Source organism: Amia ocellicauda, chromosome 19 (assembly GCF_036373705.1).
Source record: "Amia ocellicauda isolate fAmiCal2 chromosome 19, fAmiCal2.hap1, whole genome shotgun sequence".
In the NCBI taxonomy this organism is placed as follows: domain Eukaryota; kingdom Metazoa; phylum Chordata; class Actinopteri; order Amiiformes; family Amiidae; genus Amia; species Amia ocellicauda.
Window position 1 is genome coordinate 23945947 of NC_089868.1, and position 22551 is coordinate 23968497.

General features: G+C 46.9%; 2 protein-coding genes across 11 annotated transcripts in view; one reads left to right on the top strand and one right to left on the bottom strand.

Moving 5' to 3' along the window:
- Positions 1-22551, top strand: part of dock7 (dedicator of cytokinesis 7) — a 44176-nt gene that overhangs the window by 9801 nt on the left and 11824 nt on the right. For 4 of the 10 annotated variants that reach the window (XM_066691814.1, XM_066691815.1, XM_066691816.1 and 1 more), the window contains exons 10-34: positions 41-121; positions 274-439; positions 611-753; positions 855-948; positions 1043-1205; positions 9702-9819; positions 10134-10204; positions 11096-11234; positions 11440-11541; positions 11850-11936; positions 12926-13157; positions 13696-13863; positions 15644-15813; positions 16850-16942; positions 18351-18440; positions 19031-19126; positions 19216-19356; positions 19473-19586; positions 19703-19873; positions 20250-20389; positions 20669-20838; positions 21307-21461; positions 21649-21831; positions 22022-22157; positions 22332-22428. In XM_066691814.1, coding sequence (XP_066547911.1) covers positions 41-121; positions 274-439; positions 611-753; positions 855-948; positions 1043-1205; positions 9702-9819; positions 10134-10204; positions 11096-11234; positions 11440-11541; positions 11850-11936; positions 12926-13157; positions 13696-13863; positions 15644-15813; positions 16850-16942; positions 18351-18440; positions 19031-19126; positions 19216-19356; positions 19473-19586; positions 19703-19873; positions 20250-20389; positions 20669-20838; positions 21307-21461; positions 21649-21831; positions 22022-22157; positions 22332-22428 — 3320 coding nt within the window. The remainder of the gene's footprint in view (positions 1-40; positions 122-273; positions 440-610; positions 754-854; positions 949-1042; positions 1206-9701; positions 9820-10133; positions 10205-11095; positions 11235-11439; positions 11542-11849; positions 11937-12925; positions 13158-13695; positions 13864-15643; positions 15814-16849; positions 16943-18350; positions 18441-19030; positions 19127-19215; positions 19357-19472; positions 19587-19702; positions 19874-20249; positions 20390-20668; positions 20839-21306; positions 21462-21648; positions 21832-22021; positions 22158-22331; positions 22429-22551) is intronic. The other 6 variants (XM_066691821.1, XM_066691822.1, XM_066691823.1 and 3 more) reach the window with 3 other exon arrangements.
- On the bottom strand, positions 2048-5923 carry angptl3 (angiopoietin-like 3). The gene is made up of 7 exons (XM_066691833.1): positions 5369-5923; positions 4772-4882; positions 4423-4537; positions 4206-4319; positions 3901-3996; positions 2999-3271; positions 2048-2791 (listed from the first exon to the last, which is right to left on the bottom strand). The coding sequence occupies exons 1-7, from the start codon at positions 5867-5869 to the stop codon at positions 2610-2612; spliced, it is 1392 nt and encodes a 463-aa protein (XP_066547930.1). The 5' UTR covers positions 5870-5923; the 3' UTR covers positions 2048-2609.

Genomic DNA, 22551 nt, shown 5'->3' on the forward strand with positions numbered 1-22551 from the left:
TTTTAACTCTCTCTATATTGTCAATCCTCTGTCTCTACAGCTGGAGAAGGTCCTACAGCAGGGGGATATTGGGGAATGTGCCGAACCCTACATGGTGTTCAAAGAGTCGGACACAGCCAAGGTAAATCACGTGTGGTCCGCACTTTGTTGCTCCTCGCGTCACGCGTCGAATTTAGATCAGCGTCGCAGTCTGTCCCCCTCTTCCACATCTTCATCGATGTCTGTCTGTCTGTTTGTTTGTTTGTTTGTTTATTTGTTGATGGCGTCGTGAAGAACAAGGAGAAGCTTGAGAAGCTGCGCGGACAGTCCGAGCAGTTCTGCCAGCGGCTGGGCCGGTACCGGATGCCCTTCGCGTGGACCGCCATCCACCTGATGAACATCGTGAACAGCGCGGGCAGCTTGGAGAGGGACACCACGGACCTGGAGATCGGCATGCCTGGTACGGTGTCGGCCAATTAAAACCTTTCGTTGTGTTGATGTAGCATTTGCTTTTCATGCGTAGTACACATCCTATGCACAACCTCAACCACAACCTGTGCTTTGAAAATTAAAACCCAGGGTACATATGCTTACTTGGAAATCTTTTTTCCCCCCTCCGTGTCAACCGCAGAGCGGAAGGGCTCATGGTCAGAGAGGAGGAACTCCAGCATCGTGGGCCGGCGGTCTCTGGAGCGGACGACCAGCGGGGACGAGTCCTGTAACCTCACCAGCTTCCGCCCGGCTACCCTCACAGTCACCAACTTCTTCAAGCAGGTGAGCAGGGCGGTCTCCGAGGCAGGCTGTTGGCAGATCGTACTCAAAGCTGAAGCCCACACGAGACGCTGAGTTGCCGAGTGTGTTGCGTGTGTTCGCAGGAAGGAGACCGGCTGAGTGACGAGGACCTGTTCAAGTTCCTGGCCGACATGAGGAGACCTTCCTCGGTCCTCCGGCGGTTGCGGCCAATCACAGGTAAGGATGAACGCCATGACGGCTTTGGAGATGAGACGAGATCGTTGAAGAAATATATATATTCTCGACTTGATTGGCCGCTCTGCCTCTACAGCTCAGTTGAAGATTGACATCTCGCCCGCACCGGAGAACCCACACTACTGCCTGACCCCCGAGCTGCTGCAGGTGAAGCCCTACCCGGACAGCAGGGTCCGGCCCACCCGGGAAATCCTGGAGTTCCCAGCCAAGGACATCTACGTCCCCAACACCACCTACAGGTGCAGACCCCCGTCTCGCATTCACGTGGCCTGCCACTAGGGCTGAACAAAGAGAGTAGAAAATTTTCGTGAAGCAGCTTAGCACAATACAAATGATTAACATAAACTGGACGTAATCTTTTGTGCGTTGGATTGCATTCATTAACCATCTCACACAGAGGCATGTTTACTTTCACAGCACCAAATTTAAACAATGATATTTGGCTATTTATTTGACGATTTTTGAAGCAATTATTAGCCGTGAAAATATTTGCATATACAGCAGTGAGCAATGAAACAGACCCTGACTTCGGGAATATAATATTTTACCTCTTGCCTTCCCTCCAAAAAGGTGGAAGGGCATTTTAGAAGACCGTAAATCTAAAGCTTCAGTCGTGTTTAAATGGGGAAACCTCGCTTAGTGCTCAATGTCAGTGTGTGGCATTACAGGGCTGACCTGCAGCTTTTGGTCAAGGTTGAATAGTCACAATACAAGAGGTGCCAGAGTTCTTATCTGTTAACTGGCTTTTTTAAAGTTAATGTTTGCCTGCTGTGATGAAAGACCTGGTAGTTCCTTGTGTGCACAGCGGCAATGAGCCATTTACTTACATATGTGTACACTAATAAGAACTTACTTTTGGGGCTAGTCAAATTACCTATTTTATTTCATTTAATTCTGAATTGGTGAATGTGCGACAGACACTGAGTCTGAATTGGCGAATTAAAGGGGAGGAGCTTTGTCTCTCTGTGGACAGTGACATCAATGTGTATTGCAGTTAAATTGAGACGTGATTGTACCTTAATAGGCCGACTTACGTAACCGGAATTGTGGAGTGGCAGAAAGAGAAAGAAAGGAAATGCCATTATCAGCTTTATAAATAGACTTTATTAAGTGATGTGGAAGCATCTGTAAACATGTACGTTGCAACATTTCATATCAAAATATATATACAGTACAGTGGTGTATGCAGAAAATTGTCATTCGAGTCAATGTGACTCAGTAACCTACAAAGACATGCGATTCATCAAAGTAATTGTAGTTTTTGTGGCATCACTTCTCTCTTGATTATCATATCTGTTCCGTGTTTCAATGTATCGTTTTTTTTTTAAATGAACATTCCATGGAAAGCAAAAATCGTTTAAATACAGCGATAAGTTAAAAAAACAAACCTCGACATAAAAAAATCCACAACCTCAAAGCTACATCCCTACATAAATGCAAATATATTCCTATACACCTAACTTAAAACATTTGCGTAGATGCGCAGATGTGAGTCATAAAGGCATCTCCTCCTCCATAGCTTATCATATACAGAGAAATATTCATCTGCTTCATAATTCATAACACATGCAACGCAATGGGAGTCTTACTACTGTTAAGATCTCCCCGAATAAATAAAGACATGCAAGACACAGAGAGAGGGGTTAAAAGCTCCGGGCTTCAGGAGAGGGGCGGAGGGTGATCTTGGTGGACTTGAGGGAGTAGTGGTTCCCTCGGCCTGGTTTCCAGTAGATCCCCCGCCTGCGCTCAGTCCGGCCCTTGGCTCTCACCTTGATGTACTTGCCGTTGAGGTTGGTGTCTCCACAGGCATTGAACCACCATCCTCCTGTGACAGGTCAGAGGGGAATAAAAGGGGAGGTTAGCTTCTCGAGAGGAACCTGGCAATAGGCAATTCTATACATGGACGAATTTGTTTTTGGGCTTGTGTGTGTGTGTTTGTGTGTAGAATAAATAATTTATCTGTGTAGCTTTGGAAATGGAGTGGATGACGATGATATAGCCCTACACCCGGCTCGAGGGAAGAGTGGCGTACCGGAGTAGTTCTCCGCGCAGCTGGATCCCTCCATGTTGTCATTGTCGCGGTCTTTGGTGGAGAACCTCATCCCCGTCTGGTTGGTCATGGCATCGGGCAGGTCTCCGGAGAGCTGCGTCAGGTGGATGGTGTAGTCCGAGTCCCGGCCCTCCAGCCCGAAGCGGTACTCGATGAACTGCCTCTCGTTCCTCCAGTCCTCCAGCTGGATGTGCAGGACGTGGTCCCCTTGCTGGGCGAGGGCGTGGATCTTCTCCAGGCCCAGCCAGAATTCTCCTGCAAGAGACCACCGGGTTTGACAAGCGGTCCGCCCACGATCGCGTGTGAAGTCATGCGATCGATGTGATTGGAGGCTGCTGCTATTCAGCGCCTGGGAACGCTACTTTTATGAGAGGAAGAGTACTGTGTTCACCACAGGTCATTTGCTAATGCTTTAGGTCTTTGGGAAAAAGGAAAGTGACACACTCCCTTTTGACTGGATTGCGTGTGTGTGCGCGTGTGGGTGTGTTCTGAATGCACTCTGATTGTGTCTCTTGGCAGGCTTCCAGACCAGCTAATATAATGGCTTTTGGCTTTCATTCAAGCCAGACAATAAAGATAGCTAATCTGTCAGCTGTGTCCTGATTTGTGGTGCTGATCCCTGCTAATGCACCCAAAAGGAAGTACTTAGATTGTTCTTTTGGTTATTCATGGGTTACAGGGTTTTTAATGCTTTGGTGCCCCTATGTTTCTGAGGTTATTAAGCAAAAAAACAAGCAAATACAAAGTCTTGCTTCTAATTCACAGTCCAAATCAGGAGGACACGCTCAGCTTGCAGATTTCTGTTGGTGACGTACACAGATCATTCCATTTCAGACATTTTTTAAGTAACAGAAAAAAGTAACTGATGATGATTATGAACTTACTTTCAAGGTCTCCAAATCCATTTTCGTATTTTTCCCACGTCTGGTCAAAATCCACTGATCCGTCCATGCGGCGCTGGATGACGGCGGACCCTCCCTCTGTAGTCAGAGTTGATATTTGATTAAAATGGTGGCTTAACTGATGATAAACTCCACACGGCTGACACAGTTGTGTACATTAAAGTAACATTCCTCACGTTACTGTGATACAAAACATCTTAATTTTCTGTGCTACAAACTCATGTAGTGGTGCCTTTAATTTATATAATTAACTGTTCTCATCTGTTAAATGAGTGAAAGTTTCATACCTGGAGTCATCTCACAGTACACATTAAAGGGTTCTGATTGGTTGGGCTTGATGGGGTAAACGCCACTGGCTTTCTCTCCTCTGTTGTAAAGATCGTTGCAGTCCATAGGAAGACCTGGGAGACATTAAAGACAAATTCTTCAGTAACTTACATCATTGGCTTCCGGTGGTTTTATTGTGCAGTGTTTTCTGTGCACATTTCAAACACCGTCACTCACCATCGGTGTCCAGGGTTTTATTTGAATCTCTCGGCAGATACTCTATAGGTTGGGGTTTGACGAGTTGCAAAGGAGGTGCTTTGTCGGCCGATTCCTGAAACGTGTCATAGTTGAGCTGAAATGCAGGACAGAGACAGTTATGCACCAGCATGTAAAAAACACATTCTGCATTAAAGATGATCATCGAAAGGAATTCATAGAGATATAATTAGTATATGAGTATATGAGATATAAGTAGAAATGCAGTAAACAGCATCGTGAGTGAGAGGTTTGTGTAAAATATATATCGTTTGACACAATCTGCTCAGCTCTCTACGAGGGTTTCTTCTCTGTAGGTGTTCGTTTGTACCTTCTCTTCCAGTTCTTTTATTTTGTTCTTCTGGTGATCCAGCTGGTCGTGTTGCTCCCGGACCGCTCTCAGGAGCTCCGCAATGCTGCTTTCTTGCGTGTCAATTACACTCTGTAACATCAAGCGAGAGAATCGTCAATTAAACTGTTCAGTGTCTGCAGAAAGAAAGCTTTTGGAGAAAAATATTGTTACACACATCTGTGAAGTTGCTACATTTAATTAATTCCTTCTTGTATTTAGATATGGGTGTTTTTTATGTCTGTGTTGCCAACACAAAATAGTTGTACATTGCTTAACTCTTTATTTTTAAACTGAGGGAAGGTTTTAAATTATTTTTTAGGCTCTTTAAAATAGCTGTGCAGTTTTAGTACATCTTAGATAAATGTAGTCTCATCACAAAACCATTGAAGTGTCAAAGAATGCAGTTTAAGTCAATTAATATAAAATTATTGCACTTTATGAGATCATGTTGGAGTATTTTGGTTTGGTTTTCTTGCATTCCTGCAGTCACATAATAAAAATAAATGTAAAACACTTTTTATTTGATATTGGCATCAGGCAACATCAAAGTAAACTACCGTGATGGATATAGCTGACCTTGAGTGATGAGAGCTCCTTCAGGTCCCCTGCTTCGGGCAGGCTCTTGGACAGCCCACTCAGCTTCTCCTCCAAGCCCCCCACCTTGGACTGCAGGAGGGTCCGGTCCTCCAGGATGCCATTGATTTTGGAGCTGATCTCCAAGGACATGTTCTTGATCTCCTCGTTGTTGGCCTGCAGCGCGGTGGTGGTCCTCTTCAGCTGCTCCTCCTCCTCCCTGATCTCGCTGGTCACCACCTCCAGCTGGTAGAAGGAGCGGTCGAAGATGTTGAGCTTCTGGAAGATATCGTTGATCTGCCCCTTGGTCTTGTGCACGAAGTCTTTCAGCCCGTGGCCCAGCTGCAGGAGCCCGTTGGCCAAGATCCTAACGTCGTCCAGCATGGCGAAGCGCGACCGTGTCTCCGGGGGGGCCTCGGTGAAGGTCAGCTCCTCCGCTTTGCCATCCTTGCTGGAGAACACGCACGGCAGTGCCAGAAGTAGGAAGAGATAACCAGCTCTCATCTTGGCGAGAACCTTTCTGTGATGCTGGAAGACCACAAAACAGATGTGCGTCGGCCTCTCGGCAGAAAGGTATATGAGCCGTGCGCGGTGCCTCCTATATATACTCCTCCGGAGCACAAGTCAATCATTAATCCCGTTATACTTGAACTAATGTAGCCCCTGGGGAGGATTGAGTTGAACAAACAAATCCTACAACCCCCACATCTCCTCTCCAAGAGCTGATTGCACTAAAATGGTTATGAATTATTTGTTCAAGCGACTGGCTGAGTGATCGCATTGTGTGGGAAGGCAGGGAATTAATATGACAGTATGCAATTTAAGGTTTTTCCTTTGATTCAACATCCCTTTCGGAGGAATGGTGTCCCACTGAGTGGTCTGAAGTTTGCTCCGTAATGGAAAATGGAGATCAATACCGTTCTTATTTTAGCTTATTTTAGATTATCTGTCGATTAACTCAACGCAATGTTTTCCTGGATGCACGAGCCCAATAGACAATCTGCATTTTATTACATTACTTTACTGCGTTGAAATTTACTAAACCTGCCTTATCAGCTCATAGATGCTCACCGACAAAGTTCATCTAACAGCATGACTTTCTGCCTCTTTGGCCGAGGCTTTTGTTGGACTGAATTGCAGCACTTTATTTTTTCTTTCTGTTTTTTGTTGTGCCAATTCGCAACTGAAAGGTAAACACTGACCTCTTTGGCAGGGTATTCTTGGCAGGGGTCACATCCAGAATGCATCATGTTTTTCAGACCAACACAGCTGCCATTGAGCCTTATCTGGTGTCCTTTACCACAGTTTGGTATCAAGCCACACTACAGACTCCTCATTTCAGTATTTATGGCGTATCTGAGGCACATTTGCCATGACTGGCAGTGAAGGATGTGTTGTAACCATGGAAAGTAGGTTTGTATAGAACCTGTGCAGATCACAGTGAGATCCTTTTGGTTACAGTTGTAGCTTATGGTGAACTAGGCCTCTACGTGGACTCCTCACTTTCTCCATCCAAACAATGTGGGGAAGCAATAAAAAAGGCAAACACCATGTTAGGGTATATTGTCAAAAGTGTAGAATTGAGAACAAGGGCAGTGATGTTCAGACTGTACGATGCACTAGTTAGAGCTCATCTGGATACTGTGGACAGTTCTGGGCTCCACACTTCAATAAAGATATCGCTGCTCTAGAGGCAGTTCAGAGGAGAGCAACCAGACTTATTCCAGGTCTGAAGGGAATGTCCTACTGAGAGACTGAGGAACTGAACCTTTTCACCCTGGAACAGAGGAGACTACGTGGGGACTTGATCCAAGTCTTCAAAATCATGAAAGGCATCGACCACATCAAACCAGAGGAGCTTTTCCAGATCAGCAGGGACACACGCACCCGGGGACACAAATGGAAATTGGGCTTCAAGGCATTCAAGACAGAAAACAGGAGACACTTCTTCACACAGAGAGGCGTCACAATCTGAACAAACTCCCCAGCGATGTGGCTGAAGAGACAATTTGGGAACATTCAAAAACAGACTGGATAGGATCCTTGATCACTTAGTTATTAATGGACACCAAACGAGCATGATGGGGTGAATGGCCTCCTCTCGATTGGACACTTCCTTACGTTCTTCTTATGTTCTTATCTCTAACTGCTGGTGGTGTGTGGTATTGTTTTAAAGATGCTGTTCATTTAATTGGTGTCTGTGACAATGCATCTCTCGGCCAATCTGTTGTGGTTTGTTCTCAACTTGGCCTGCTTTTCAAAACAGAGAAACTCCTGACGACAGCGGTCTAAGTCTAACCGACTCCAGCAGGTCGTCCTGCCCCGACACCGGGCCCCTACCCTGCTGTCGCGGTGACACAAACCTCCCTCCCCCGATGAACCACAGAGCACCTCAACCATGGCTCTGCCCAGCCCCCCTCGCCCCTTTGTGTTGTATCAGTGTGTGTGTCAGAGTGAAGGGGGTACAGTACATGTCTTCATATGTATCAGATAGGTTTACTGTCTCCATGAGCATCGCCGTCCCACGGTGAAGAGAAAGTCATGCCTACTGTGCATGATCACCTGATATGGCACACACTGTTAAATTGTAATCCTTCAGGGGTAGATTTACCTAAAAGCCAGTCAACTGTCTATAGACACAGCAAACACTGTCCTGGTACGAGTGTTTATTCAGAGCTTTTGCCTCAGTTTGGGGGGGGGGGGGGGGTAGTGACTGCAGGTTGGGGGGCTTGCAGAGAGTTTTGTAAGTAGCACCCTCTGTCGGGTTGCTTAAAAAGGTATTCATTAACTGAGGGTAATGTGGCCAGCGCCAATCAGATGAGTGTCATGACATCTGATGACACATCTGTACCAATTGCAGCTGCTATCAGGACTGGAGGAACTGCTTTTTATATAGTATCATGCATTTACTCAGCAGCCAACGTGTGAATCTTTCTGCTGCTCAGTAGAAACAGCATAAAACATTGAGATAAGTGGTTTTCATTTCTAAAGACACTTGCTCACAGTCTACGGTGATAAAGTGTTGGGTTACACAACCATCTGCATCACAATATATGTGTAATTCCACATTTTGGACAACTCCCTGTGCTTCCCAGTAGTAAGTCATTGTTCCATTGTTACATCGCACTAAACCGTGGACACCCAATACTGTTCTCCTGGTTTTACTTCAGAAACACGCAGCTATTGCTTAAAAACCAAGTAAAAGGGCATGATTTTACTTATTTTTATACAAAGAACCTCTCCTCTTTAGTGGAGAACGGACTGGTGAATTCACATTGCGTCTCCGGAGGAGGTGAGAAGGTCCCTCCAGGAATAGCTATGGGCTTCCCAGCAGTGCATTCACATCCACAGTCTTTAAGTGATAGAAAATAAAATCAGTTCTTCATAGGGTGCACTGATCTGGGCAAAGTATATATAAGCCTGTCTGAGCCTTTTTGTCTAGATGCTGAGAATGTGGGTGGGTGGGATTATTATGATTGAATTATCTGTGTGTGTGGCTGTTATTAAACAAATGTGTTTTCTTGGATGATGGTATTTGTGTTTCGGGTGTATTTTTATGCCGTCGTTTATTGTCAGTCAGGAAGTGCGTTGTCCAGTCTTCACAACGGGCACAACCCCCCACTCCCAATCTCTCTGCCCGCTATCAGCTGTCTAGTCTTGCACAGGGAGGTTATTCATGACTGGCCGCTCCTTCACAGCGCTTCTTATGTAACGGCTGCTCCACATTTCTGCACACAGTCTTAGAATGTAGGTCAATAGTCCGGCTGAGGGACGGCGACGGCCAATGACTGGACGAGCCCCCAACGCCCCTTCCTGTATCCACCAATCCTGGCCCTTTTGGCATCAACCTGGTGACCCATCGCTGGTTGGCCTTGTGCATGAAGGGAAAGAGTCAATGTTTTATACTGAAGATTGTGTACTGTACTGCAGATGGTTTGGGGGGGTAAAATAAACTTAGAATAGTTTGCTTTCTTGGTTGTTTTGGAGAAAAAAAGATGTGCCCAATACCTGTAAGAACTAATCTACAGTTCTAAATATGTTGAAAATATTGTAATTAGTTGAGTAGTTGAATATATATGGTTCGTTAGGCTGCACTTTATCTATTCAGCTTGTTGAAAACTGATTCAGCTTGTAAAACGTTGCATTTTGTTAAGACGAGGAGTGTTTTACTAACTCTGAACACATATAACCGATAAGTGGTTGGATACATATTATTAATTACTATGTAATCAAATCGCTAATCGACATTTAAACACACGTGTGGACACTTTCGTCTACAGCCGCGTCAAACGGAGGGAAGGGGCTAAACCCCAGCGTGTGTGTTATTCCTTTTCAGAAACCTGCTGTACGTGTATCCCCAAAGTCTGAACTTTGCCAACCGGCAGGGCTCCGCGAGAAACATCACCGTGAAGGTGCAGTTCATGAACGGAGAAGATCCCAGCAACGCCATGCCGGTGAGGAGCGGGACGGTTCGGTGTCCCTCGTTCTGTCAGACCGCTGTTTCTGTTTCTGTCTATTTTAAAAAGACAACAACTTAAAAACACCATTCACGCGACTCATGGCTCAAGCACTGAGATGTGTGTGTGTGTTTATGCTCATTAAAATGTGCCAGAGATGGCCTTGGCATCATGTTCAGTGTTGACAAGTGTCTGGCTTTAATCCAAAAGTAAGGATTGCCAAACCAAATCACTCTGCTCTCCTGAAGTTGAGGAACAGGAGTATTGAAATTCATCTCCTAACTCTCTGTTCCCTCTTCTTATCCACCCAGGTGATTTTTGGTAAATCCAGCTGTTCTGAATATGCCAAAGAAGCTTACACTGCAGTCGTGTATCATAACAGGTGAGCGGACCTCTTTTAACTTCACGGTGCGGTACCTGTCTGCTCTGTGTGTGTGTCCACATGTGTTTAACACGGGGAGAGCAAAAATAAACAGCTGCACTCGAACAGGAGAGGATCGTGACCGGCGTGCTACATGCCGGATGGACAGGAGATATCGAAGGACAGTCCTTGCTGTAATTTCAACAAAGAGCCTGTGAAATTGGCAACCCTTGAACTGTCTAGACAAATCAGCCGAATCGAATCTTTTGTGCAATCTGTACCTTCAAGGTTTGGGTCTCTTTCCCTACCTATTTGGGGGTTTCTTATCTTTTCTGGCGTGCAAAGACCACAGCAGAGCCAAAGTTTTCCCTTTAGAAGAGCCAACGGTCTCGTGACAAGACTTTCAAAGCATTCAATTTTACACCCCTACCTACTATCTACATTTTTTTTTTCAGGGACTCTTTCTATTGCATTCTCAGTCCATCATCACTTTCAGTCTCTTGCGTAGATTTTATTACAAAATAATAGTGTGGCCAGTTTATGCCAGACAACAGAATCGTGAAGGAATGGTCAACATTTTTATAGGAGTTTGATGCAAATATCAAACTTAAATCATCTATATATGAATGCTTATTGTATAAGCAGAAATGATTGTGTGTTAATGTGCTGAACTAGAATACTTTTTGGGCAATATTACATTATACGATTGTGTCACATGTGAACCCCTTACATTCTTTGCGGCTTTAAAACACGGCAGAGGTCTTTTTCGCCACTATGCCGTGACCCTCAGCGCCATATTGTCTCGAAGGCGCCATCGATGATTGTGTCTCGCCTCAGGCTCCCTAAGGCTTTCCTCAGGGAACAAAAAAAGAAATGCACGGAAGTCCAGTCATGCACTTCTGTTCGCTTCAGGTCTCCGGATTTCCACGACGAGGTGAAGATCAAGCTCCCCGCCTCGCTGACCGATCACCATCACATCCTCTTCACCTTCCACCACGTCAGCTGCCAGCAGAAGCAGAACACACCCCTGGAGACGCCCGTCGGATACACGGTGACGCCCCTCTCTGGTTGCGCGTAAAACAAAAAACGTTAAAAGTAAAAATTAAACGTAAAAATGTGATAGTTTTTTCTTCAGCTGTGCTTGGTTCGTGTGTAGCAGTTATTGAACGTGCTAGACGATAAACCTCTCATCACGGGATGATGTCACAGAGTAGGGTGCTCACGGGTGACGCTAACGGGCTCCTTTGTGTCCTCAGTGGATCCCAATGCTCCAGAACGGCCGGCTCCGAACGGGACATTTCTGTCTGCCCGTCTCGCTGGAGAAGCCGCCCCAGTCCTACTCCGTCCTCTCCCCCGACGTAAGTGTCAGTTCTCCTCCTGGACCACGAATGGGTGCGTAATCTGGTCAGACACACTAAAAATGGCTTCTACATCTGTGTATGTTTTTGTGTGACTCTGCTGGTAGTCGCCTCCGTTTTTATATTTGGCTTGTTATGTGACAGCATAATTATGATAACAACAATAAAACAACGCCTGGAGAATCTCACCAGTTTTAGAAAATCGTCTGTGGTCAAACGACAGGGTCCCTGACGATGGTCCCATCTTCATTAAATGATCAGACCCTGTCCATGTCTATACCGTTGTCTTTCCTCGTCCAACTCATCAGGTGCCGCTGCCTGGAATGAAATGGGTCGACAACCACCGAGGGGTTTTCAATGTGGAGGTTGTGTCCGTCTCTACTCTCCACACGCAGGTAAACGCCCGGCCGTTCGCTTCTTGCTTGCATGTCAGTGTTTGCACCTTGAGGCAGGGACATGTGTTGTGGGCCGGATGTTTTGTTGTGGCATCTGCGCTCGTTTCCAGTGGTCTGAGCCGAACGCACCGTTTGTGTGTCGAGTAACGCAGCGCAGGAATAGACGCAGTTTACTGAGCAAACGACTGTGGTGGAGATCTTCTCACACAAAACCCGCTGAACCCTGTGACTCTCCTGACTCAACGCAGGGAGCGGAGACCGCTTCACAAATACACCCTCGGCACTTTTGACTTGTTCTCTCCTTTCCTTTCTTTCTCTTTCTTTCCTTACTTTTTCTCTTTTTCTTTTAGTTTCTTTAACTTTTTTATTACTATCTTTTTCTTTCTTTCTTTCTTTCTTCCTTCTAAGTGAAACTGACTTTAGGACCAGATGTGTCAGGATTATTTGTGGTTATTCCCAGTGTAGCGGCATACAGTAAATTATCTTTAAAGACGGTTTCATTCAGGCACTGAGGAGCTTCAGTGAAGAGATTCATAACAGTATGCAGATAGCTGAGCACTGATTGGTTGATTAGAAATCAGATTCCTCTTTGCCGCTAAATCCTGGTGGGAAACTGAGCACTAGCACTGCAATACGACAAGTAATTTTGTAAGAACATAAGAAGAATATGAGACAGCGTCCAATCGAGAGCAGGCCATTCGCCCCATCATGCTCGTTTGGTGATCAAGGATCCTATCCAGTCTGTTTTTGAATGTTCCCAAATTGTCTCTTCAGCCACATCGCTGGGGAGTTTGTTCAGATTGTGACGCCTCTCTGTGTGAAGAAGTGTCTCCTGTTTTCTGTCTTGAATGCCTTGAAGCCCAATTTCCATTTGTGTCCCCGGGTGCGTGTGTCCCAGCTGATCTGGAAAAGCTCCTCTGGTTTGATGTGGTCGATGCCTTTTATGAATTCAATGTTTATTATCCATCTCCCCCCCTGGCCCTTGTTAGGATCAGTACCTGGACAAGTTCTTTGCGCTTGTCCACGCGCTGGACGAGCACATGTTCCCCGTGCGCATCGGAGACATGCGCATCATGGAGAATAACCTGGAGGCAGAGCTCAAGTCCAGCATCGCCGCCTTGAACTCATCCCAGCTGGAGCCCATCGTGCGCTTCCTGCACCTGCTGCTGGACAAGCTGGTGGTCCTCGTGGTGCGGCCCCCGGTGATAGCGGGACAGATCGGTAAACACGGCTCTGCGCAGCGGGCATTGCTGGCTTTTACTGTTGTTTATCAAAGTGATTTGGCTTCTATGGACTATAAATATATATATTTGACGCATATCCTGAAACTATATTTGGTAAATGTATTGTAAGTATATTTTGTATGTGTTTCTATGTATTTCAGGCACAAATTGACATATAGTGTAGATAAAATACAATCTAGGTCAGTGTCTGTTGAAATATATTGATATATTCACGCGTGATTTCAGATAATATATTTCAACATATTTTCTCCAGCTGCTTTCACAATCTTTGCTTCCTGTTTTGTTCCTTTGCTCATATAATTGTGTCCAATCATAACAGGATGGAAGTGGCTCATTAGTCAATATTGGATAGTATTATCATGCTGTTACCGGAAGACTTACGATGTAACGCGCGTATTTTTGCGTATTTACGTATGCCGTACTTCAGAGTTTATTTATCTGTCTATTCACTCATTTTTATTTTATTTTGTTCCTCTTTTTCACGCTGGGCTCTTGTGACCTTTCTCTCACGCCAGTCAACCTCGGACAGGCCTCCTTCGAAGTAATGGCGTCCATCGTCAACCGGCTCCACAAGTACCTGGACAGCAGCCAGGACCAGCACGGCCGAAACAGCCTCCTGTCCTCCTACATTTACTACGTGTTTCGGCTGCCCAACACTGACCCCAACTCCCCGTCTCCAGGTGGTGTGTGCTTTCATTCTTGACTTTTTTTTATCCAATCCTTTTTTTTTTTGGCGTATTTGTGAAATAGTATTCTTCGAGCAAGCACCGTGGCAGACCGAGAAAAAGGCAGTTTATTTTAATGCTTGGTCATTTCTGCCACTTTATAATCCACCGCCTCTTGATTTGTATTACATCAGGGACACATCTGTCCCAGAGAACAGCGGTGGGGGGGCACAGACGACGCCAGTGTCTCATGTCATTGACTGAGTGGATGCAGGAATTCACCCTGGCCAATGACCTACAAATGGCACTGATGAAAGTCAACTCCAGCTTACTGATTGACTTGAAACTTGGCGTGGTTAATGACAAACCCGGGCGATCCAAGCCCTGAAAATAGAATCGTCAAGATTGTGAGACCACAAAGGGAGGCATGGGGGGGGTTGTTGGGAGGAGATGCATTTTGATGCATGGTTTAGGACAACAGATTTATTTGTTTGAAAGACACGTGTGGCTTAAGTTTTGAATCACTGTATAACCAGGCTTGGTTGGTTCAGGTCATCCGAGGATATAAAAACGTGTGATATCTTAAGCCAACAAGATACCTCATCTCAGGGTCTCTGGATTTCAAAACCACAACCTCTTGATCACAAAGTTATTTGTTTAGGGAATTTGAGAAATAAAAATACTGACTTCAGCTATATTATGATCACAGGGTCATGTTTTTGAGATCCTGAGATACTCGATTATGTGATTTCGAGATGTACACCCATCAGCAACATTATAACCCCTGACAGGTGAAGTAAATAACACGATAATCTCGTTATCATGGCACCTGTCAGTGGGTGGGATATATTAAGCAGCAAGTGAACATTTTTCCTCAAAGTCGATGTGTTAGAAGCAGGAAAAATGGGAAGCATAAGGATCTGAGCGACTTTGACAAGGGCCAAATTGTGATGGCTAGACGCCTGGGTCAGAGTACCTCCAAAACTGCAGCTCTTGTGGGGTGTTCCCGGTCTGCAGTGGTCAGTACCTATCAAAAGTGCTCCAAGGAAGGAAAAGCGCTGAACCGGCGACAGGGTCATGGGCAGCCAAGGCTCATTGATGCGCGTGGGGAGCGAAGGCTGGCCCGTGTGGTCCGATCCAACAGACGAGCTACTGTAGCTCAAATTGCTGAAAAAGTGAGTGCTGGTTCTGATAGAAAGGTGTCAGAACACACAGTGCATCGCAGTTTGTTGCGTATGGGCCTGCGTAGCCGCAGACCAGTCAGGGTGCCCATGCTGACCCCTGTCCACTGCCGAAAGCGCCTACAATGGGCACGTGAGCATCAGAACTGGACCACGGAGCAATGGAAGAAGGTGGCCTGGTCTGATGAATCACAAGTTCAAGGTGTTGACTTGGCCTCCAAATTCCCCAGATCTCAATCCAATCGAGCATCTGTGGGATGTGCTGGACAAACAAGTCCGATCCATGGAGGCCCCACCTCGCAACTTACAGGACTTAAAGGATCTGCTGCTAACGTCTTGGTGCCAGATACCACAGCACACCTTCAGAGGTCTAGTGGAGTCCTTAAGAATTCGTAAGAATTTTTTTGGGAAGTATGCTTCCAATATAAAGAAAAAATAATAAGCACAACAAAAACAGTGCGGTCAAAGTAAACAATTCCCACAACCATCAGCCATTGAAAAGGTTCATTCTGCTAACTTGCTTTTCAGCGGCATTTGTGCTGAGACCCCAGCAGCAGCATCTCTCAGATGTTAACGTGGGTCCCGTTCCTCTCCTTGTGTGTTTGTGTGTGTGGCAGGCCCGGGGGGGCTGGGGGGCTCAGTGCACTATGCCACCATGGCGCGATCTGCGGTCAGACCGGCCAGCCTGAACCTCAATCGGTCCCGGAGCCTCAGCAACAGCAACCCAGACATCTCTGGGACGCCCACATCACCCGACGATGAAGTAAGGTCAATCATCGGCAGTAAGGTGAGACTCTCAGAACCGCCCGGCGCCTCAGTTTAATTGTGTTGTGATTTAAATTGAAATACACACACACATATGAGTATGAGTAAAGTGTGCATGCATGTGTTAATCTGTAAAAAGAGGTGTCTGTGCCTTTAAAAATACATTTTCTGGGGAATGTACATATATTTATATACAGAGCTGTTAAGAAAAGCCTGTTTTCTATTCGTGGGTGAAATATTCTTTGCAGACTTTTGATGAGAGTTATTACGTTGTGTACACAGAGTACTGCTCAGCATTTGTCAGTGCACAGTCTGGTTTAAACTGCAATAAACATGCCGAGGGAATGGTTTTCACATGATCAGCCAAAACTCTATAACCTATAGTCTGTTTGATGCCAAATTAAACAACCCACCGCAATACTGTGGACTTCTGAAGAAAGCACGCCTCCAAGGAAGAGTATCGCCCAGCTGTTTGTGTTTTTAATTCTTCCTTTGAGCATGTAAAATATGCTAAAATTATCACTAACAACCACAATCCTTTGATTTCTAAACACCACTTACCTTTTAATAAAGTGGGACTGTGATGGGTACTGATTTACATATTAATGATTATGACTTGAAATGGTTTCTTGCTAACACAATAAATGGCCGACAGAGCTGTTATTTTCCTTCTTATACAACGTACGTTTTTTCCCTTTTTCCTTTTGTTTTCCAGTGTATAAATTGGCACTACTTTTTCTGGAACAAAAAAGTGATCAAATTAAAAAACCTGACAAACTGCAGTTGAAAGTATCTGACTATCAATTTCTCTGCTCCGCCATTTGACCTCCGGAAATCTTGACCTTTTTTTTTTTTTCTATTCTTTTCCTTGTCAAGGAAAAAGAACTAAAAAAAGCGGAGCTGACGTTGCTCCCCAGGATGAGCAAAACGATCTTGAAAAGTCATCCTGTTGCTGTGTGTTTGACGTATCTCTCTGCTTACTTTCCTGCCACATTCCTGACCTGTAACCTGCTGCCGTTCCTCCCCTCGGCCGCCCTCCCCCTGCCCCCTGCTCTCAGGGCTTAGACCGCTCCAACTCCTGGGTTAACACAGCGGGCTGTAAGGTTGGTCCCTGGGGGGCCAACCCCAGCTCCAGCACTGACTCCATGCAGGTGGTGTCTCCCAATAACTTGCCCTCATGTCCCCGGCCTTCCCATCAAGGCCGATCTCAGTTTGACCCCTTAACCGCCTACGTGTTTGGATTGGCATCTGCCTTCATTGATCGATTGATTATCCCCGTGTACGATCACGATGTCATCGTCAGAGAGCTCCAGATGGCGATGGTTTGTACACAACCTCTCTGTCTCCCTTTAGAGGATTGAGCTCTTTTAAATCTGCAAATGATGATGTCACTCAATCACAATACACAAAATGGAAGAGTAAAATGGCGCCATTTTGAGGTTCCATCGTGGAACAGGAGACCCGGGGGCAGGGGGTGTAGAGATCCGCCCCTGGTGCTCTTGCATGGCTGAAGGAGGCAGCTCTCAGGGTGCTTGTAGGGCCTGTCCCATAACCACTCCATGGCCACTCATGAGACCCATGCTGACAGCTGCGAGGGACCCTGCCCAGCCTTTATCTTTGCAGTAATCGCCACGTTTCTTTACAAATCCCGTGTAGGCGGTTCAGAGGTTAATAGGTCTTATTAGAAGATATGAATATCGATGTCTTTCTTGATTTGACCTCAGTGTCACCTCATTAATGCCCATGCATGGCTTCCTTTACTAACACTGTTGATGAATGTGCGTTTGGCATGAGAGACTCTGCATGCCTCTTCACTCCCTGGCATGATCGCGAATGAGAGGGTGTTTCCCGGCACACGTTCATCCGCTCCTCGATAGGGCCGGCCATCTCTCTGGCAGTGTTCTTGAGGCACCGGGTGTAGTGGGGCCCGGCTAAGTGTAACTATCTGTAATCTTGTTGTGACTGTAGGTTGTCCTGTAGTTCCCACGTAGTTCCGTTTGTTCCAAGTGTCAAGTTTTTTGCAACAGTTGGGTGTTTGTTGACCAGTCTGGGGGCCTCGGCCTTCAAAGCTGTCCATGCCTAGATGTTTCTGTGGTTGTTGTTCCAAAGCTGGATGGTTTGTGCCGAACGCAGTGATAAGCTGCTCTGATTGGTCTCTCTGTTGCTTGTTCTGTGTTTAATGTTCGAAAGACTAGTCAAAATAAGTCTTGTAATACATCACTGTTGTCTCGATGTGAGGTCAGCGGGAATCTGCACCTTTAGGGAGGGATGTGAGGGAGGGAAGGCATGCTTTGGGGAATGCTGATTTGCAGGAAAGGAATGAAACTTAAACTTAAGCACGTGTGTGTGTGTGGGTGGTTAGTCTCCCTGAGAAAGTCCCAAGAGAAAGTCCACCCAGGCTACGCTGCATTGAAGTGTGAGGATGCTAGTGTGAAATGCAAGTCACGTTCAGCACCTGGTGATGCTAGGGCCCTGTGTGTGTCTCTTCTGAAGATGTGTCACACGCTCCTGTTTTCTCACTAATCTGTTGTCACCCTTCATTCATCTCCACCCCCATAGGCCATGGAGCGCAGTGGCAATCGCATGTCATCGCACACCGAGACCGCGAGTTTCTTGCAAACATTAACAGGACGATTACCAACCAAAAAGGTAGAATGATGCACAAACAAAGGCATAGCGCAGAAGCCTACACCTGCTTGTGTGTGTGTGTGATCGTTTGTTTTTACTGTAATTTCTCCAGTTAATTGTTTTTTTCATTTTTTTTGCTCATTTCAGAGTAAAGACATGTAAACCAATTAAGGCATCTGTGTTACAGTGTTTAGATCTTTCGCAATACTTGAACAAGCCCACCAGACAGATGTGTACTGAATTCATACATGGACGATGGGCTTAAGTTAGTTATTTATGTGAAAAAAAAACTGAAATGTGTCCAAAATATTCATGCCTTTGCCCACGACCCTGTATGGGTATTTTTCTATAAATGGTGGGGAAGCGGTTTCCTCCACAAGGGATTTGTTTATCTTCACATTACACCATACTCCTCTGCAGAATTTACATATTTTTAGATGTGTCGTGGTCACTGAAAGATGCTTAAAAATATAAACACTTCCTCCGCAGAGTTTTTCTTTTCTTTGTAATAGTATTTACTGTTCCAGGTGTAGTGTTGTCTGGCAGCCCCACGCCTGTGTTGTAGGGTATCTCATGTGTACCTCGTCTTTTGTCCTCGTGCTGTGTACCAGCTGTTCCACGAGGAGCTGGCTTTGCAGTGGGTGGTCAGCAGCGGCAGCGTCAGGGAGGGGGCCCTACAGCAGGCCTGGTTCTTTTTCGAGCTCATGGTAAGGGCCACGAACCGGTCGAGACCCCCAACCGCGGCCGCTCTCGGAAAACCCCACCCTCCCCTTGACCGCTCTCCCCACCTCCGCAGGTGAAGAGTATCATCCATCACTTGTACTTCACGGACAGACTGGAGTCGCCGAGGAAGAACCGCTTCCCGGAGCGGTTCATGGACGACATCACGGCTCTGGTCAGCACCATCGCAGGGGACATCGTCTCCAGGTTTCAGAAGGTGAGGGAGCGCGGAGACACGAGCGGAGATGTTTCGGTTCCCGTACAAGCGAACGCCTCCCATCTCCAGCTGTTCACTAGGGGATCGTTCATCCCCTTTTCTTCCCCCCCCCGCAGGATCTGGAGCTGGTGGAGAGATTGAACACGAGTCTCGCCTTCTTTCTCAACGACCTCCTCTCCGTCATGGACCGGGGCTTTGTCTTCAGCCTGATCAAGACCTACTGGAAACAGGTAATAGCGTCTCTTCCCGCTCTCCATGAACGCAACAGAAACCGCGAAGCTGACTTCTGCGGCACGCATCAGCACCTCAGCTCATGCCGTCTGCGTTGACTTGTTCTTCTCCACAGGTGTCCACGAAGCTCTACACGCTGCAGAGCCCCACCGTGTTGGTCTCCCTCCGGCTGGACTTCCTGCGCATCGTCTGCAGCCACGAGCACTACGTCACTCTCAACCTGCCCTGCAGCCTGCTCACCCCCCCGGCCTCGCCGTCCCCCTCTGTGTCTTCCGCCACGTCACAGGTGCGCGCTCTCCCCACAGTGCCGGAAAAAACGCTTGTGTTTTATGTGCAGGTGTGTGTCGAATCTGATGGAAATGCAGCACAGCCCCATACTACGCAGTCTTCCAAGTAACCTTCTTAACGAACATCTGTCCCACAATGCATCTAGTTAGAGAACTGGGCCTGAAACGCTCACAGATGATCCGGAAGGTTCTCGCTGGACTGAATCGAGCTGATACTAGCGGCCCAATTTCTCTGACGCCTTCCGATATGACATTAGACTCTTAAAACCTGCTTTTTCACAAGTGACACAAGCAGCAAACTGTGAATAATGTATATTTGTACACCAGTTCTTAAATAAGATTCCTGGCCGACCTATGACCTTTGACCCCGCACAGGGTTCGGGCTTCTCCACCCACGTGCAGGACCAGAAGATCGCCAACATGTTTGATCTCTCGGTCCCTTTCCGGGAGCAGCACTACCTCGCCGGGCTGGTGCTGACGGAGCTTTCGCTGATTCTCGATCCAGAAGCGGACGGGTCAGTGCTCTGAGCGTTAAAGTTGCCGGGGAAGAGGGCGGGAAAGGAACTGAAATAAGTTCAGTGGCTGGAAGTAAAATAAGTTCAGAATAAGCATTTGAAAAGAACTGTAGGGCTCAGAATCTTCTGATGGATGTTTTTTTTATATATATATATATATATATATAGGTATTGGTTTGCGACAACGAAATGAAAAATACACAAACCAATACCTAAATATTTAAAAATAACGTCCGTCAGAAGATTCAGCGCGTTAAACATCGTCTCCGCCCCCCCCAGGCTGTTCGGGCTGCACAAGAAGGTGATCAACGTGGTGCACAACCTGCAGTCCAGCCACGACTCGGACCCGCGCTACGCCGACGCGGAGGTGAAGGCACGGGTCGCCATGCTCTACCTGCCCCTCATCGGCATTGTGATGGAGACCCTGCCGCAGCTGCACGACTTCACAGGTGATCGTTGCGGGTCTGTGACCAGACAGAGGCCTCGTGTGCTCGGGGCAAACCTCGCCGGCTCCGGAGATTAAAGTCACCTTGATATCCTGACCGTGACCTGCTGTCTTCTCTCGCCTGTTTGAGTAGCGTAACGACGTGACACACATTTTTGTATGTTTATAATTTACTCTAAATACTGCTTGGATTATTTCGTTTTGCACATAAATGAAGAATATGTAGGTATTTTAAGGGTTAACAAAAAGCAAGATAGCAAAAATGTGCAAATAAAAAGAGGCCGTCAAGAGGTGGGTTTGTCCTTATTGACAGTTTATTTTATTAATAAGTGTTATTATAATAGTTAAGGCCTTTCTTCATTTTAAAAACACAAGGCATCGGGATCTAGTGGAGCAAAACGCAGAGCTCTACCTGCCGGGCGTGCTTGTGTCGATCTAACCTGTGTCCGATCCCGGCTCTCTGTCTTCCCAGAGTCCCACAACCAGCGCGGGCGGCCGAGCTGCGCCGGGGGGGAGGAGCACGAGGGCGAGGGCGGCAGCATGATCAGCCAGACGGTGGCCATGGCCATCGCGGGGACGTCGGTGCCCCAGCTCTCGCGGCCCAGCAGCTTCCTGCTCAACACGACGGTACGCAAGCCCCGCCGTCCCACGGTTTCAGTCTGTGCCCCCCCCGCTATCCTGGTGCTCTTCGGCACAGGAAGGGAGCTGGGTTGTCTGAGAGAAATAATGAAACCGTGCTGCCGTGGAGTTGCATGGGATTGCGGTGTCTTTTACCCTGTCCGTCGGTATGTTGACGGATCGGCTCTGCTTGCAGGCTGGCCGGCAGCACGGCACCTTCTCGGCCGAGTCCAGCCGCAGCCTCCTGATCTGCCTGCTCTGGGTGCTGAAGAACGCAGACGAGATGGTGCTGCAGAAGTGGTTCACCGACCTGTCCGTCTCGCAGCTCAACCGCCTGCTGGACATGCTGTACCTGTGCGCCTCGTGCTTCGAGTACAAGGTGATTAGTCTCGTCTTTAACATAAAATGTTACCATGAAGAGATTTGATTCTGTCAGACTAAAAATGGGGGATAACAGGAACCCTTTCGAGGCTGGTAATCACCCTCACCTTGACTAGTTTTACCTGTCTCTGTTTCCGTCACTCCCCTGGTGGCCCTCTCTCTCTCTCTCTCTCTCTCAACACCGGCAGGGGAAGAAAGCCTTCGAGAGAATGAACAGTCTGACATTCAAGAAGTCAAAAGACATGAAGGCCAAGCTGGAGGAGGCGATCCTGGGCAGCATCGGCGCACGACAGGAGATGGTGCGTCGCAGCCGCGGACAACTGGGTGAGTGGGAGTCGGCGAGCACTCGTGTTTGAAGACCTCTAGATGTCAAGTGGTCAAAGAGTGTCTTCGCAAATCGTGAGACCAAATAACATGCTAAATGTACTGTGGGGTTTCATCCAAAGTTATTAAATTTTCTGTTTGGATAAACGGGATTCATTTCCCCCACTTTCACAGAGAGGAGCCCCTCGGGCAGCGCTTTCGGGAGCCAGGAAAACCTGCGGTGGAGGAAGGACATGACCCACTGGCGCCAAAACAGCGAGAAGATGGACAAGTAGGCCTGGGTTTTATCCACTACATTTCCACAGAGCCTCAGTGCTGACATTATCCTCCGGTAGGACTGTGTGAAGCCACCAGATAATGTGGTCAAACATTTAGTTTATGGGAATATGGATTA